This window comes from Notothenia coriiceps, unplaced genomic scaffold (assembly GCF_000735185.1).
Source record: "Notothenia coriiceps isolate Sejong01 unplaced genomic scaffold, NC01 NC01_scaffold00012967, whole genome shotgun sequence".
Classification (NCBI taxonomy): domain Eukaryota; kingdom Metazoa; phylum Chordata; class Actinopteri; order Perciformes; family Nototheniidae; genus Notothenia; species Notothenia coriiceps.
In genome coordinates this window covers 26,713-40,958 of record NW_011345668.1, presented here as the reverse complement: position 1 = coordinate 40,958, position 14,246 = coordinate 26,713, and the positions used below count along the sequence as shown (strand labels likewise).

The 14,246-nt window shown below is 38.0% G+C and overlaps 1 protein-coding gene and 3 non-coding genes across 4 annotated transcripts in view; all 4 read right to left on the bottom strand.

The window, feature by feature from the left end:
• snx15 (sorting nexin 15) overlaps positions 1–7,485 on the bottom strand; it is an 8,564-nt gene extending 1,079 nt beyond the window's left edge. The window contains exons 1-7 of the mRNA XM_010773794.1: positions 7,284–7,485; positions 6,446–6,602; positions 6,018–6,133; positions 5,197–5,491; positions 4,662–4,835; positions 2,435–2,632; positions 1–381 (exon numbers count right to left, since the gene is read on the bottom strand). The exon at positions 1–381 is cut by the window's left edge and continues 1,079 nt beyond it. Coding sequence (XP_010772096.1) covers positions 254–381; positions 2,435–2,632; positions 4,662–4,835; positions 5,197–5,491; positions 6,018–6,133; positions 6,446–6,602; positions 7,284–7,382 — 1,167 coding nt within the window. The 5' untranslated portion in view covers positions 7,383–7,485 and the 3' untranslated portion in view covers positions 1–253. The remainder of the gene's footprint in view (positions 382–2,434; positions 2,633–4,661; positions 4,836–5,196; positions 5,492–6,017; positions 6,134–6,445; positions 6,603–7,283) is intronic.
• trnal-aag (transfer RNA leucine (anticodon AAG)) lies at positions 617–698 on the bottom strand. The gene has a single exon. It is a non-coding gene; the product is annotated as a tRNA-Leu (tRNA).
• Positions 1,454–1,535, bottom strand: trnal-aag (transfer RNA leucine (anticodon AAG)). Its single transcript has one exon. It is a non-coding gene; the product is annotated as a tRNA-Leu (tRNA).
• Positions 7,486–9,016: 1,531 nt separating the features above from the next.
• On the bottom strand, positions 9,017–9,088 carry trnam-cau (transfer RNA methionine (anticodon CAU)). The gene has a single exon. It is a non-coding gene; the product is annotated as a tRNA-Met (tRNA).
• Positions 9,089–14,246: the final 5,158 nt, after the last annotated feature.

The window sequence follows — 14,246 nt, the reverse complement described above, 5'->3', positions numbered from 1 at the left end:
ATTCTTGTTAGTTGAAATTGTTTTGAGTTTTTACTTATTCCTCTCTTTACTTATCCTTATGTTTTCAAATTAATATATTTAATTTGTTTATTTTTCTGTGCATAAACTGTATGATCATTTAAATAACCTGCATATTTATTTGATGATTAAGGCTTTTACTTCCATTGATTCATTCGTGAAATGTTTACTATGGTAGGTTTACTCTTCCATTCTCATGTGTGTGAACAGATTATATCAAAAGGTGTGTGTGCTTCTAAGAGTCCTGTGTGTGTGTGAGAGTGTTTGAAGGCGAGGAATGCCTGTCCACCAACATCTCCGTGTGCTTCAGGTACTGAGCTGTCCTTCTCATCACGGACTCTCTGCGGATTGGATCGGGGTCTCCTGGAGAGAGAGACACAAGAATACAAAGATGATTATTCTCAATTATATTGGCATCACCGCCCTGGGGTTGCAGATGTAGAACGGCAAAGGGGACAAAGAGGAAAAGAGAGGGGAGAAAATGTGAAAACTCTTGATTAAATAAAAATAGATTTTATTGATCTATTTAATCGTAAATGGCAAGAATAAACCAAGAATAAACAAATCAATCAAAGACATTTAAGCTCAAAAAGGTTCTTGACAGCGGTGGGATTTGAACCCACGCCTCCGAAGAGACTGGAGCCTTAATCCAGCGCCTTAGACCGCTCGGCCACGCTATCATGTAAAGGCTCAAATGTCATCGTCCGTTAACAAATAGCGGAGGGGGGTCAGTGACTCCTCTGCCAGAAATAGATCACTGAGTCACTGAGAAGCACACAATAACCATAGATGACCCATCAGGGAGGAGTCACATGTTAGCAGATACCACACATACTTTATTGTAGAGAACACCTCACAAGGCCCAGACTACATTTAGTATAACATAATAAAGTGAATATTTCTCAGTCGTTAATACAAATAAATAAATAACCTCTTAGCCAATTCTACCTACTGACTCCATGATCATTTAATCTCTTTTCATTTTTAGTTAGTAGTACTTCATTCTGTCTGGATTTTTCTTTATCTTCCTACAGTTTTTCACACTTCAGACATACAAGACTTTATTGTTAAATACATTTCAGTAGCAAGTTGTTCTAAATATACTCAGGTCTTTGAGCTATACATCATTTTTTGCTTTTCTGTATTAAAAAAAACATGCTCACTGGCGGCATATTGAAACTCACCTATATCCAGCACCTCAGACCATTTTACGTGGTGTTAATCAATATTTTTTTACTCAAAAAACTAAAGAGAAACCCATTGGCATAGACCTAGGAATTGTGGATATAACATGACCTGCATTTCCCACAATCTCAAACACAGATATTAATTTTGACATGATTTGAGCAATGTTGTTTTGTCAACATCATGAATAACCCTTCTACAGTTTGAAATCCAACATCTCTGAAATCACACAACTGCTGAAAAAGCACACTGGCAGCGGTGGGATTTGAACCCACGCCTCCGAAGAGACTGGAGCCTTAATCCAGCGCCTTAGACCGCTCGGCCACGCTACCCATAAAAACAAACTGTCATGCAGACGAACAAAAGAAAAAGGCTTTGCCGAAGAAATCAATAAGTCATCAGTGATTAACAGATTTCTGGCAGAGCATTTACCTTTGCTAAATGGATGAGGTCACATGTTAGTGTGTATCAGCTGTGTGCAGAGCATGTGTCAGTGCTTGTGTATCAGCTGTGTGCAGAGCATGTGTCAGTGCGTGTGAGCAGCATATCAGATTATGTAGTGCAGAGCAAATGGTAAACAAGATATCATAGTTAAATGCAGAATGTAATTTGTGGATAAGCACAAACTTATTTAAACATAGAACATTTGTCACGCAAGTTCATGTCTGTTCCTATAGCAACAAAGCTGGCTCATGTTTCATGCAGGAATGGACGTGAGCATTCAGGTAAAATGCCATATTAAAAATGGTGCATTGAACACACATGCCAGAATGTGTCTTGACCTAATAAAAGATAATATATGATATGGATTATTTGGACATATGTGCTTTTATTATATATAAGTATGATACTATGCAATTTGGTTCAAATCAATACAAACGCAAAGAGCCTGCAAATGATATGAGAGGCTCATTTAACAAAATCAGTTACATTTATATCAACTCACAAAAAAAAGATGAAAGTGTGATTTGACAATTGCACTTCTTTTTTAGTTTTTAATGACAAAAGAATAAAAATAGAAACTCCTGTTTGTGACACATGCATTCCATGGGATTTTCGATTTTTTATGCATTTATGTTTTCACTTTGTGTCAATGATATGAGCTCATTAAAATAACTGGTCATTCAATTCATCGATATGTTACATTTTTTGCGTTTCGTTAGCATGTGTGTCTTTGATTTAACTTTTCTCTCCCCCACCAACTCATCTTCCTCAATCCCTCCACACTCACCTTTTACTCCAGTGATTAGTATGTCCACGGCCGTCCTGTACCTGCGGATGGCAGAACTGAACTCTCCCTCCTTCTCCAGCTCCATCGCAGCTGTTAGCTCAGTGGCAGCTTGGTTTAGGTAACCCACGTCCCCTCCATCCAGACTGGTTGGTGGCAGGGAGAATAAGTCTGAGTAGTCAGAGCAGGAATTGGATTTATCTAGAAAGGAGAGATAGACACAAAAAATAACAATTAGAACTGTTTCTCAAAACTAGAAAAACTATATATTTTCACATACATTTTGGTGATTGGGCTGTTGGTCAGACAAAATAAGCATTATGAAGTGGCCAACTTGGGCTGTGGGGAATTATCATATAGACTTTACAGCATTGAAAAATGATTATGAAAATTGTCAGAAGATAAATTGATAATGACAAAAACTGCTAGTTGTTGCCCTGCTTAAACATCACTATACCCCAAAAAGCGTGACTTTGAAGTCAACTCTCAAATCCAAAATGAACTGCTCTTTCTACTGTTTGATGTGCAGTGAGAAGAGTTTCTGAAAGTGCATTATCTTATATAATTATTTAGGAAACAGCCAATGTATTTGTTGAAATGTAGCCTCAATGAGCTTGGAAATGACTTTTTTTTAAAGACCATAGTCATAGATAGACCATAGATTTATGTTCTACATTTCAAGTACAAAATGTTGGTCCTCAGAATTAATACGATTGCTGAAAAACTTCCTTGGCAGCGATGGGATTCGAACCCACGCCTCAAATGAAACTGGAGCCTTAAAACACCAGCTGCAGAATATTGGCCAATGAGAAAGTGAGCTCCAACATTGGTTGGCCAATGATGTTCGTTGCTCCAACATTCGTCCAACATTTGACCAATCACGGCGAAGAAATGTTGACGCATAGAAAGCAATGTTTAGACCCTCCAGAAAAACGCGATTCTGCGATCGCAGAATTTACCGCATAATCAGCAAAATGGCGCAGATTTTTAAAAAGCCGCATATTTATCAAAAGGCCGCATAATCCCCGCATTTTTCCACACAAAATTGAGAAGAAAAAAAAGTTAACTCCTCTTGACGTGACGTCATCAGCTCGCGCATCACAGAATGTAAACAACACTGTATAGAGCTCATTTACCAACGAACATTTCTACTAGAGACCGGGCAAAAAGTGGGGGGAAACTATTCTGCACCCCGTGCAACTGTGTTGCAGCATAAGAGAAAATCGACGGTGGCGACCCACTTTGATTCATTCAAACATTCGAAAATGCTTTCTGCTGCTGCGGACAAGAAAGCCATTCAACTCCCGTTCACCGAGGGATCAACCTCCAAAACCCTTTCGAGGGCTACAAGAAACGAAGTGAGTAGCCTACAAGATTGAAGCTGGTCAGATNTTAACGTTAGTGGCAGGTTGTGTGTGAGAGAGAATAAATAAGACAGCCCAATATTTAAAAAAATTGTTATTCTTTTCCCCCGCATATTTAGCATATTTCGCAACTTTCCGCATATTTCCTAACTTCCCGCAATTTCACCGCATAAAATCACATAAAACCCCGCATGTTTAATCGCATAATCAAGGATTTTAGCCCGCATAATCAAGGAATTTAGCCCGCATAATCAAGGAATTTAGCCCGCATAATCAAGGAATTTAGCCCGCATAATCAAGGATTTTTGCCCGCGTTTTTCTGGAGGGTCTAAATGTTATAACTCCTAATCCAGCGCTGCTCGGCCACACTACCTCAAAAAGCATTTACTCTGGATGGGAACCAGATATCGATTAGGCACAAATAAGATTAGAGGGTTGTAATAATAACATTTGTACCTAAGAGCTATTTCAATGATTTTTTATGTACTTCTGTAACCGAATGCTTGCTATTTACCGAAATGATTTCTATTCAGATCAAATGTCATGCAATAGCTTGTTTTTTCTGACCGTCTCTTGTGTTGTACAGCGTAGGGTCAGGATGTGATGAAGGGTCAAGCTCAACATAAATGCAAACATCCACTCTTAGAAATAGAAATAGACTTATTTTGGGAAATTGTAACCAGATCAGTACAAATGAAGAAAATCAGAAAGCATCACAACTTTACATGTGCATGACACATTAAGACTCATTTAGGCAGGAAGGTCTGTAAAACAATAGCCAACATGGTCAATTGTTACTTGACTAAAAAGCCTGTACATATTTTAGAAGGCTGAGAGTATTGCATATCCATTCACATGTATTTCACCTTGTTTATAGCAGGGGTCAAAGACAGCCAAGTCATTATCAGTCAGAGGAGGAGGCCCTTCCTCTTTTGGGGATGAGGCTAGATCTTCTGCCACAGAATCAAACAGGGAGTCAAACTCTTCCTGGGACTCTGGTGATAGGGGGATTTCATCTTGGCATGGGTCGGGAAATGGAACTAGAGATGGAAACATGGAGCAAAAGGTCAAAACAAGATTAATAATGAAAGAAAAGGACACACATTTTTACTAGTTTTTTTTGGCCCGAATGTTACTTTTTGTCTGTTTTTTCATTGTCTCTGAGTTGAACATTGTGGAAAAACAGACACTTCCTTTTAATACAATACATTTATTCAATACAATTTGATATGAAAATAAATAAAGTGAATTCAATTTAAGAACTTAAATGTAAGTACTGCTTTTTATTATACATTTAGTGAGTGTATCTCTCCCTGTCATGTTATAAAGAAACTTCTATATATCTACAAAACACCATATTTGATCAATTTGAGGTTAATTTGTAATTTGTCCCCGCCATACTTATGTCATCCAGCTCCGTGTCGCTGAGCTCCTCTTGTTCTGGTTCTGGTTCTGGCTCTTCTCTCGGAGAGCCCCCCATCTCGCTGTAAGCCTCAGCGGCCACCTCTGGTTCTCCCTCCTCTAAGCTCAGGTTGGTGCCCAGGTCCTGGGGTAAGGTGGGAGCCTCCCTCCCCTCCTCCTCCTCTGCAGGTTCACAGTCTGAGGCCCTCCGCTTGGGGAGGGGGATGAGAGGGGGAGGCAGAGGCCCGGCAGTGGACAGAGGGGGGGCATCCAGAGGCCTCGTAACCTCACCACCCTGAGAAAGAGCAGGGGGGGGAAAGGAAAAGAATGGGATAGATGTGGGGAGAGAGAGAGGGGTTGTAGAGAGGTATGTTTTATTAATGCAAAATGAAAAGAGCTGTAATGAATTGTTAAATCAATCGATTACATCACTAGAAAAATCACTGGCTATTTTGATAGGGGATCTATCTATAAGTAAATCTTTCTAGCAAACATGTGTGAAAATGTTGTTGTCCGCCTCTAAAATATGGAAATGTTCTTTTTCTCTGTTTAAATCACATTAAAGTGAATATACAGTTTTTATTGGCCAAAAAAAGACACTTGGTGACATCAAATTGGACACGAAAAAACTGGGGGAAAACTGGGGTGGACATTCATTTTTAACCAATTTTCTAAGATTCTTTAAACCAAACAATACATTTAATAATCTAGAAAATAATTGGCAGATTTAACAACATACAAAAATCTATGTATCTTGGTTTGACAAGTGTTTTTCAGTGGGAATATCAGTTTCACTTGCTATGTGTGTGAGTGTGTCTTACTCTGAAGAAGTCCTTGAGCTGTGGGCTGTTGTAGAGTGCAGGTATGCTGGTAGTAAATAGGAGCATGGCCTCTGTAGCTTTTCTCCTCTCCTCTATCACAGCTTCATCAAACCTTCCTGAAAAAGAAATAAGGATTCTTTTACGGTGACTGTCCATCAGTATATGTCTCAACTGTGTTGCTACATCTCCAATTGTGAAAGTATGTAGTACGCTGGGGGAAAATGAAACAAGAGCCCTTAGAAAGTGCTGAGAATAGGCTAGATGGAACAAGTGGATCATCAACAGATCAACAAGCTATCGCACAGGAAAGCTGCACACCTTAGAAAATGCTTTTGTGTTGAATTACTTTCTTTGAAAAACATTGTTGTTGTGTTATCCGGCCAAAGTCGCACATTCAGTGATTTTATATAAATGTTTAGCCATTATACCAAAGACTTGTGCGCGGGGAAACGATGGGAACTCTTCCTCTTTTCTGAACAGGTTCCTGTGAGTGTAGGCCAGCTCCCCGTGGAGCTTCTTCAGCTCTGAGAACCTCCTCCACACGACCACCTCCTTCACATCTTCTGGATGGCGCTTTGACACAAACTACAAATTAGAGAGGAAAGAGGACTGATTATTTGTCTAGTCAAGACACAAAAATAACTGCTATAAGAAATTGCAATTGCAAAAACGCCCACATTCATTAACAGAATAGTACATAATAACATAGTTTATTGGCCAAATATATTCGGAAAGCCATAGTTTGTTATTATTGTGATTATTGTCCTTTTTTTGGAGTACAAAAAAGAATAAAAGAAAACCAATTCATGATTATTTATCTCCAGACAATAGTTCTGTGACATTCTCAATGAGTAATTGAGTCATTCAGTTGTTGTGTGGTAATATAAGGGAGGATGCATCTCTGTAGATATGATCCAATTTGATTGTGTATGCATGCCAGAGAAGACCACGCACGGGGCATTCAGTGTTCTCTGTGCACTGCTGCCTGAAATAAAAGGCCCATTGTGTATTTATCTGTCTACTGAGCTAGCTGCTTTGTTTTTATGACTAGCACAGATGTGACTCCATTGTGTAACCACAAAACAAAGTCACTAACTTCTAGTAAACGTCCAAAGAAATATGGTACAACATACAAAACAATATGCTGTAAGATAAATAATAAAACATGAAGGCAAATAACGGGTAAATTAGCTTAACATAGGGTTGTTAAGTATAGTAACAACACATGTCTCTGTAGCTAAGGAGAGATCAAAAGTGAAAACCAACCCTTGCTGACACTTTGTACTCGGTGTGTCCCTTCTCGTGTGCGCGTGGGTCGGTAACGGTGAAAAAACGGTAGTATTCATCTTTAGGTTTTCGTGACATCTCCCTTCCCCGTAGAAAGAGTGTTTCAGCGGCAAAAGACACAGGGCTGTCAAAGCAGTAGTAGCTCTCTGTTGTGATTTTCCCGTCCCTCCTCTTCGCTCACTTCCTGGTCAGTGACGTGTGCAAAACACGTGATTGCGTGTTGTAGAAGCGTCAAGTTGGACGACAAATTGCTTAATTATGTTTTCTCTGTATTGTTAATATGATGTGTATTAGTAACAGAAGTACAATATATATTTTTTAAAGTATATATAATTAAATATATATATTTTATTCACTTGCATGACCTTCATTCATTTTTGATTATGCCTATTAAATGAGCATTGTTAGGGTGAAAATGGGATATTGTCTTTGCTGTTTTTTCCTTTTTTTTAAATTAAAAAGTAATTTAATGCACTAATATGGAAACTTCAGGACGTTAATCATAAGGATTGTATTTGCAAAAAACTTCTCACTTGATGTAAAGACCAATTTAATTCTCCAGAGGGCGCTAAAGGTTAATATAATTTACCTAGTGAAGTCTAATCTAAGTCTAAAGTGGAAAATCAACTTTAAACTAAATAGAAATACTGTAACATGATATTTCTTGAGAATGTATTTGATAATACCTCTTCTGATACAACCAATATACATCTGCATTCATACATTCTGCGTTTCTGTTTCAAATATACTAAAATAAGAAAAGCACAAGCAGGTCTTGGCCTCTCCCTGTGAGAGACAATACAACAAAGAGAGAAAAACAGGCTTTGTTGTATTGCTGAGGAAGTTCCAGCTGTGCATTCATATTGTACATAATCCTTTTAATCTCTTTTCCAGGCTGTTCTTTATTTCCCAGCTTTTCTCTTTGAAGTGAAATGTTTGAGGGCCTTACTCAAACTTAAATGTACTGACTGAAATTATCAAACTATTCAGTAGTTCCTCGTCAAACTGTTTTGTTTTCTGTCGTCAAAATCTTCCTCAAGGTCTTAACAAGCTTCACTGAGTGTAAGATCGTGTCCAGCAGACTGTAACACAAAGGTCACTGAAACTGCTTTCTTCTTCAGGTAATTGCCAGTTAAATTGAAGGGGAAATGTGTAGCACACACAAATGAGGTAAATGTTTGATTTGAGATAACCTGTGCGTCTGGTTTGGCTCAAGTGATGTAAAACTGACTTGCTCAGAGACAGATGTGAGTCAGTGTCAGTGAGGTTGTGTTCAGATTACAGTTGAATGTGTTTTTATCAATGGTGGTAAGTGAGCAGATTTAGAATACAAAATATTACCACAAATTATAATTGACTTTATAGATTGGTGGGCAAAAACCAGAAGCTACCCAGATGTTTACTTATTTTTCTTAATACATCTCACATTTAAGGGTAATCCAAGTACTTGTGTTTCTATTAACTTTAATACTTATACATTTTACCCTCAATTTTACTCGTATGTCAAGTTAATGTATTTTAGTTTTCAAATGTAGTGTACTTATTTTGCTAAATGTATGATACACTTAATGCTATTCTGTTTTGCTCTGGTATACTACTTCCACTACTGATAACCTATTTCTATACTTCCACACAGATAGACGACCTTATGTGCATATGATGGTGATAATACGGTATTCAGTGTTTTATATTTTGACATATCATGTTCAAAATAGCAGAGGATGGTTTCGATCCATCGACCTCTGGGTTATGGGCCCAGCACGCTTCCGCTGCGCCACTCTGCTTCACATGGGGGAGGGGGAGAGAGATAGATTAAGTCCTGTGAATTGGAGCATTTAGCATTCTTCTCACAGAGAGCCACATTCTTACGTAACATGCAACCATTGTTGGAGAGGGAGAGGGGGAAACACGAGTGAAAAGGAGGGAGAAAGCAGTAACAGTAGACCAGGAAAGCTTTATAGGAAGGACAGAGAGGAAATAGTGTGTGAAGGAAAAGAAGATGAATTTAAACTGGGCAATAGATCATTATAATCTGCTGATTTAAAACATATAGGGTAAAAATACACCAATATTCTTTAATATGTCATGAAACTTGGAAACAATGTTATGTGTAAGGTTTGCTTTGCCTGCAGTAGTAGGACAGCATTTTATTTTGTAATTTTTTAGATTGAATGTCTTGTCAACAGGATGTGTTGCTAATAGTGCAACACATGTAGAATCTACACAATGTGATTTGATCTTCAATATATTCTTGATGTATACATGTCGTGATTATACTAATGTGATGAACTGAGTGTGCCTGCTCTGTCCTAGCTCTCCATTCTCACCGGTACAGCCACATTAAACAGTCTCCCCCTTTGTCTGTGAGAGAAACTAGGCCACATATATGGAACAAAACAGAACAGAGTAATTTATTGCAGACAGAAAGACAAACAGAAGGGGAGAGAGACTGAAGTTATTAAAATGTACAACCAAGGCATAGTGTGTGTGGTTGAATGTACACCCACAATCATATCAGTGGAGCAATACAATTACACAATATGACAAAGTCCCAATGTGATTGAATATAAAGACGTTTCCTTTGCAACTTCCTCTGTAGATGATTCACTTAATATCAGTGCTACGTCGTGGTCTATAGATTTCCCCTCAACTGTAGGAGTGCTCGTTGCAGTGAGGCTGAAACAATGACATGAAAGCACAAGACCTCAACCAAACTGGTCTAAACTGGCTTCGGTCTGCTCTTTTTTTTCCCAAGCTCACGCTGTCTTGCAAAATAACCTCTCAGGGATCAGACACGGCTTTACTGAGGCCCTGTGTGTATTCATGTGTGTGTGAATCCCTCCAGCCCTACAGACTGATTTGTTACAGAACAAAGCAGGGAACTGCAACTCTGGAAGTTCAACTTTTAGGAACATTAGAACAAAAAAAATAGTTTATTACTAATAATTCTTAACAACAATGCTAAATGTGTATTTATCTTGTTACTAGATCTTTATGCCTACCTGCAAATACATTTAAATAGTGGTCTATGACTATGTTTTGTGCAAGTTGTGTGATCTCTGTAATAACCTTGAATATGCTTTGAGAATTTGGCCAAATTCAAGTGACAGAATGAACCGTGAATCCCTTTTTTTCCCTGATTTTTCTATGACCATATAACCCTTGCCATCAAATCAACTTAAAGGGAGACAGTTGCATAGGGAAACAACATGACATCAGTGACACTTCTCAAGGTATTACGGATCTTAAGGCAATATTGTGTTCATGGTGTTTTGAAATTGTACGTTTAAATAGCCTATGCGAATGAGGCATCACCTAACGTTGGAATCCACAGAAGCAAATAGACAACATTAGATAAATAAACAGTAAGATGTGTCATTTGGATGTTTTCTTTCCACTAGTCTGAAAATTATTGAAGCAAACCAGCCCAAATATGTTTTGCCTGAAGTGTCTTGCTTTAACTCCACAGTAAGCAGATCTATCTTTCTGAAAGTGCTTGTGATGCACACTAATCCCTGCCTGTTCCCCCCTGCTGACAAATATGCATCAACTTTGCCCTCCTTTCTTTTCTCTCTTTTTTTGTGCATTCTTGCTGATGGATTTGGCGGTACTGTCCCCTCCTTTTCTGCCAAAACCACTCTGGCTTTACAAAAGAACAAGTCTCAGGGTGAATGATTGTGTCCTCAATGAACCTGTCTCCACTGTTATGGTAAAACGTTGCACCCTCTCTTAGAGTTTAAAATGCTGCTTGAGTCTGTTATCCTGCTAGTTTTGGTTGTGAAGACTCAACAGACAACACATTTTCTCTTTCTCTGTGTTATGTTTCCTTTAATACGTGTGACCATGTTCCATTCCAAATATTGTAGCGAGTTTAGTTACACCCCTCAACTCATAAACATGTTTTCACATCACTGCCCCCTCCCCTCTTTAAGTTTTCTCCTCTTTCTTTTCGCTCCTCCTCCTCTCAGAATCAGGTTTATTTGAAAGTAGGTTTACACATACAAGGAATTTCCTTTGGTGTATCTTGTAGTACAAATCAAAACAGTAAACAGAGTTAAGTTTTAAAAGTGAAAAATATGAGGAAATAAATACACAACGGTACAATATGACAATCGGTATAGGAGAATTACTCTTGTTTTCTGCCTATTCCTCTTGTTTATTGTCCTCAAATCTCCTACTATCATGCACAGATGTCTTTCCAAACATTGTTCCATTATTTGTCTTTAAAATCTGAAATGTTGGTCAAAAGAGGAGAAGAGATTAAGAAGATCAAATCTAAAAATAATAAAGACTGTCCCATTGACATTTACTATACGTCTCTCCACTATCTTTTCTGGATCAACAGCACAGGGTGTTTACATCAGCCAGCAGTCAACAGCTCTGTTACAACTCGTCTCAACACATGTGTGCTTTACAGGCCGGGCTAAAAACAGAAGCAGATGGTGTGTGCCTGGGTTTGTTTAGAGGAGAGTGATGGTACCTACTCTACAATGCAAAAATAGCTTCACGTGTTAAGGGATTTAGTTCCTGTCTACATCCAAAAGGACATCATTGACGTTTTGAAAGTTTACTGTTCTCAATAATCGAGGTTAAAGGATGTCAGTGATCAACAAATAAACACACAGCAGCCCATACACCCCCACTCATTTGGATTTTTTTCTACAGGACCAACTGTTCTAGACGAGGATTTGAGAACCTCTTACATGACGTCACGTGTCCCAAGGCCCAATAAATTGCTTTGAATAAGAGTGAAAATGGGGCTTGTGCTGGATGTGTTAAGGTTTTTGTGATCAGAGACAAACCCAGACTAAACAAAGTACATACAGGAGCACAAAACAAACACACACATGCAAAGGTTACACCAGTAAAGTAGTGGAGAGTGTTTCCAAAATTAGTCAAGTAAAGTTTTGTACAGTTGCAAAAATAAAAGAGAAAAGATAGATTGCACACAGTCCTTTTCTGTTTGCAGATATTTTCACACTCCTCTTTGTAATAATTACAATAAATATCAATTCAGTACACACTTTAAAGTACACAAATACAGCCTGAAACATGCCACACTACTTTATGTCATAGAGATTCTGTGTATGCTTTTTCCTAGAAGTGCGGCTGCTGTAACTCTATGAAGGTAAACAACAGCTGGAGAAGGCTTCAGGGCAGAAGCACAGATGGAAACAAAGACAAAGTAAACAACCTGACATAATTGACTGTTGACAAAGTGTTTTTACTGTCGGCCTGCTTTTGTTACTGTAATTCAGATCCTGTTTAAAAAAAGAAGACATTTTATTGTAGAAAATATGGTTAGAATAAATATGGTTCTTTCTGGTCATGGTTTAAGAAATTACATTTACATGAAACACTCAATCAATTGCTTGCAAACCATCCAATGCATCTTTTTTTGTTGTCTATATAATCTACTTTTAAAGACTAAAAATAGACCTACTAATACATGAGTATAAAAACTGATTTATTCAATGATCTGCTTAATACAGGAGTAATGTTTCCTTATCTACCAGAGAACATTAGAAGGTTTGTAACATGTTTTAATTGATTTTAACGCATTTTTAAACTTGTCTTTGTTGTATTGATGATGATTATAGCGAGGGCAGGATCATATCAGGCTGAAGATATCACTCAGTGAGTGTTTGTCACTTCTTATTTGAAGAGAATAACTGCAAATGAAGTGTCCATTATAAACCAAAGGTGGGAATGGGTGGGAAGTGGAGGTTAAATGATATCAGTGAAGAACCGAAGGGCAATCTGCACTAATCAAAAGATGAAAGGCCTCTCCCTTAGCCTGCAGTAACCCAATCAATACCTCTATCAGCTCCTCCTCATGCTAACTGATTATATTATCTCCAGGAAACGTTTGCATAACCAAACTATTAGACCATGCATTTCCACTGAAAATGTTCAGGCTACCCAGAAATGTGCAGCATCATGAATTTCCTTATTAAAATTGCATTTCTTATCTGTTGTAAGTATTACAGGGTACATTTAATATTTTTTAAATTATTATTCCCAAAAGAAATGCACATACAAATCAGTAAATAATACTCAGGAATTACATTTAAAAAAAGAAATATGAATAAGCCAATGCTTAAGCTTATTATAGTCCTTTTACACAGCATATTTGTATTTAGGCAACCTCTCACTGCTAGATTTAGGCCAGGGGTGTCAAACTCAAGGCCCGCGGGCCGGATTTGGCCCGCAGGCCTTGACTGAACTCATTTTATGTGGCCCGCAAGAGCTTGCAAAGAATATAATATACACTACAATTGGCGTAATTGTTGAATATTTGCTTTCAATTATGTGCCCTAGACTTCTGCTTTCAGACGGTTATTTATGGAGTTATTACCATAACTGATAATAATCCAATGCAGAGCCAATAATGTAATATAATACATTATTATATTTATTATATATTTATATATGTATATTTATATAGTCTTAAAGTTACAATCGGCCCTTTGAGTGCAACCATAATGCTGATGTGGCCCGCCATGAAATTGAGTTTGACACCCCTGATTTAGGCCATACAAAAACCAAGTTGCAAACATTTCATATCTAATTGAAATATATTGAATAAGTAATAAGTACGTTTTATGTAGTTTACCACTTTTGTTTAAAGTAGGGCAAAGCTTAAACGTGTGTAAAGACAGACACACACAGTACACATTTAAGGATACTTTTGTCCTTATGCAACACATCCCAAAAGATATAGACATTATACATTAGAATTTAAAGAATGATATCGAATAATTTTATAAAACCTGGTCTTTTGATATTGAAATGATTGCTGGTCTGTAGAATGGGTGAGGCCTAATGTCTCTCTCTCTCTCTGTGTGCGTGTGCGTGTGTGTGTGTGTGTGTGTGTGTGTGTGTGTTTTGTGGGAACAGAGAGATAGTATTGGGCAGTCCCTCGGTAGGCGTAGACACCAG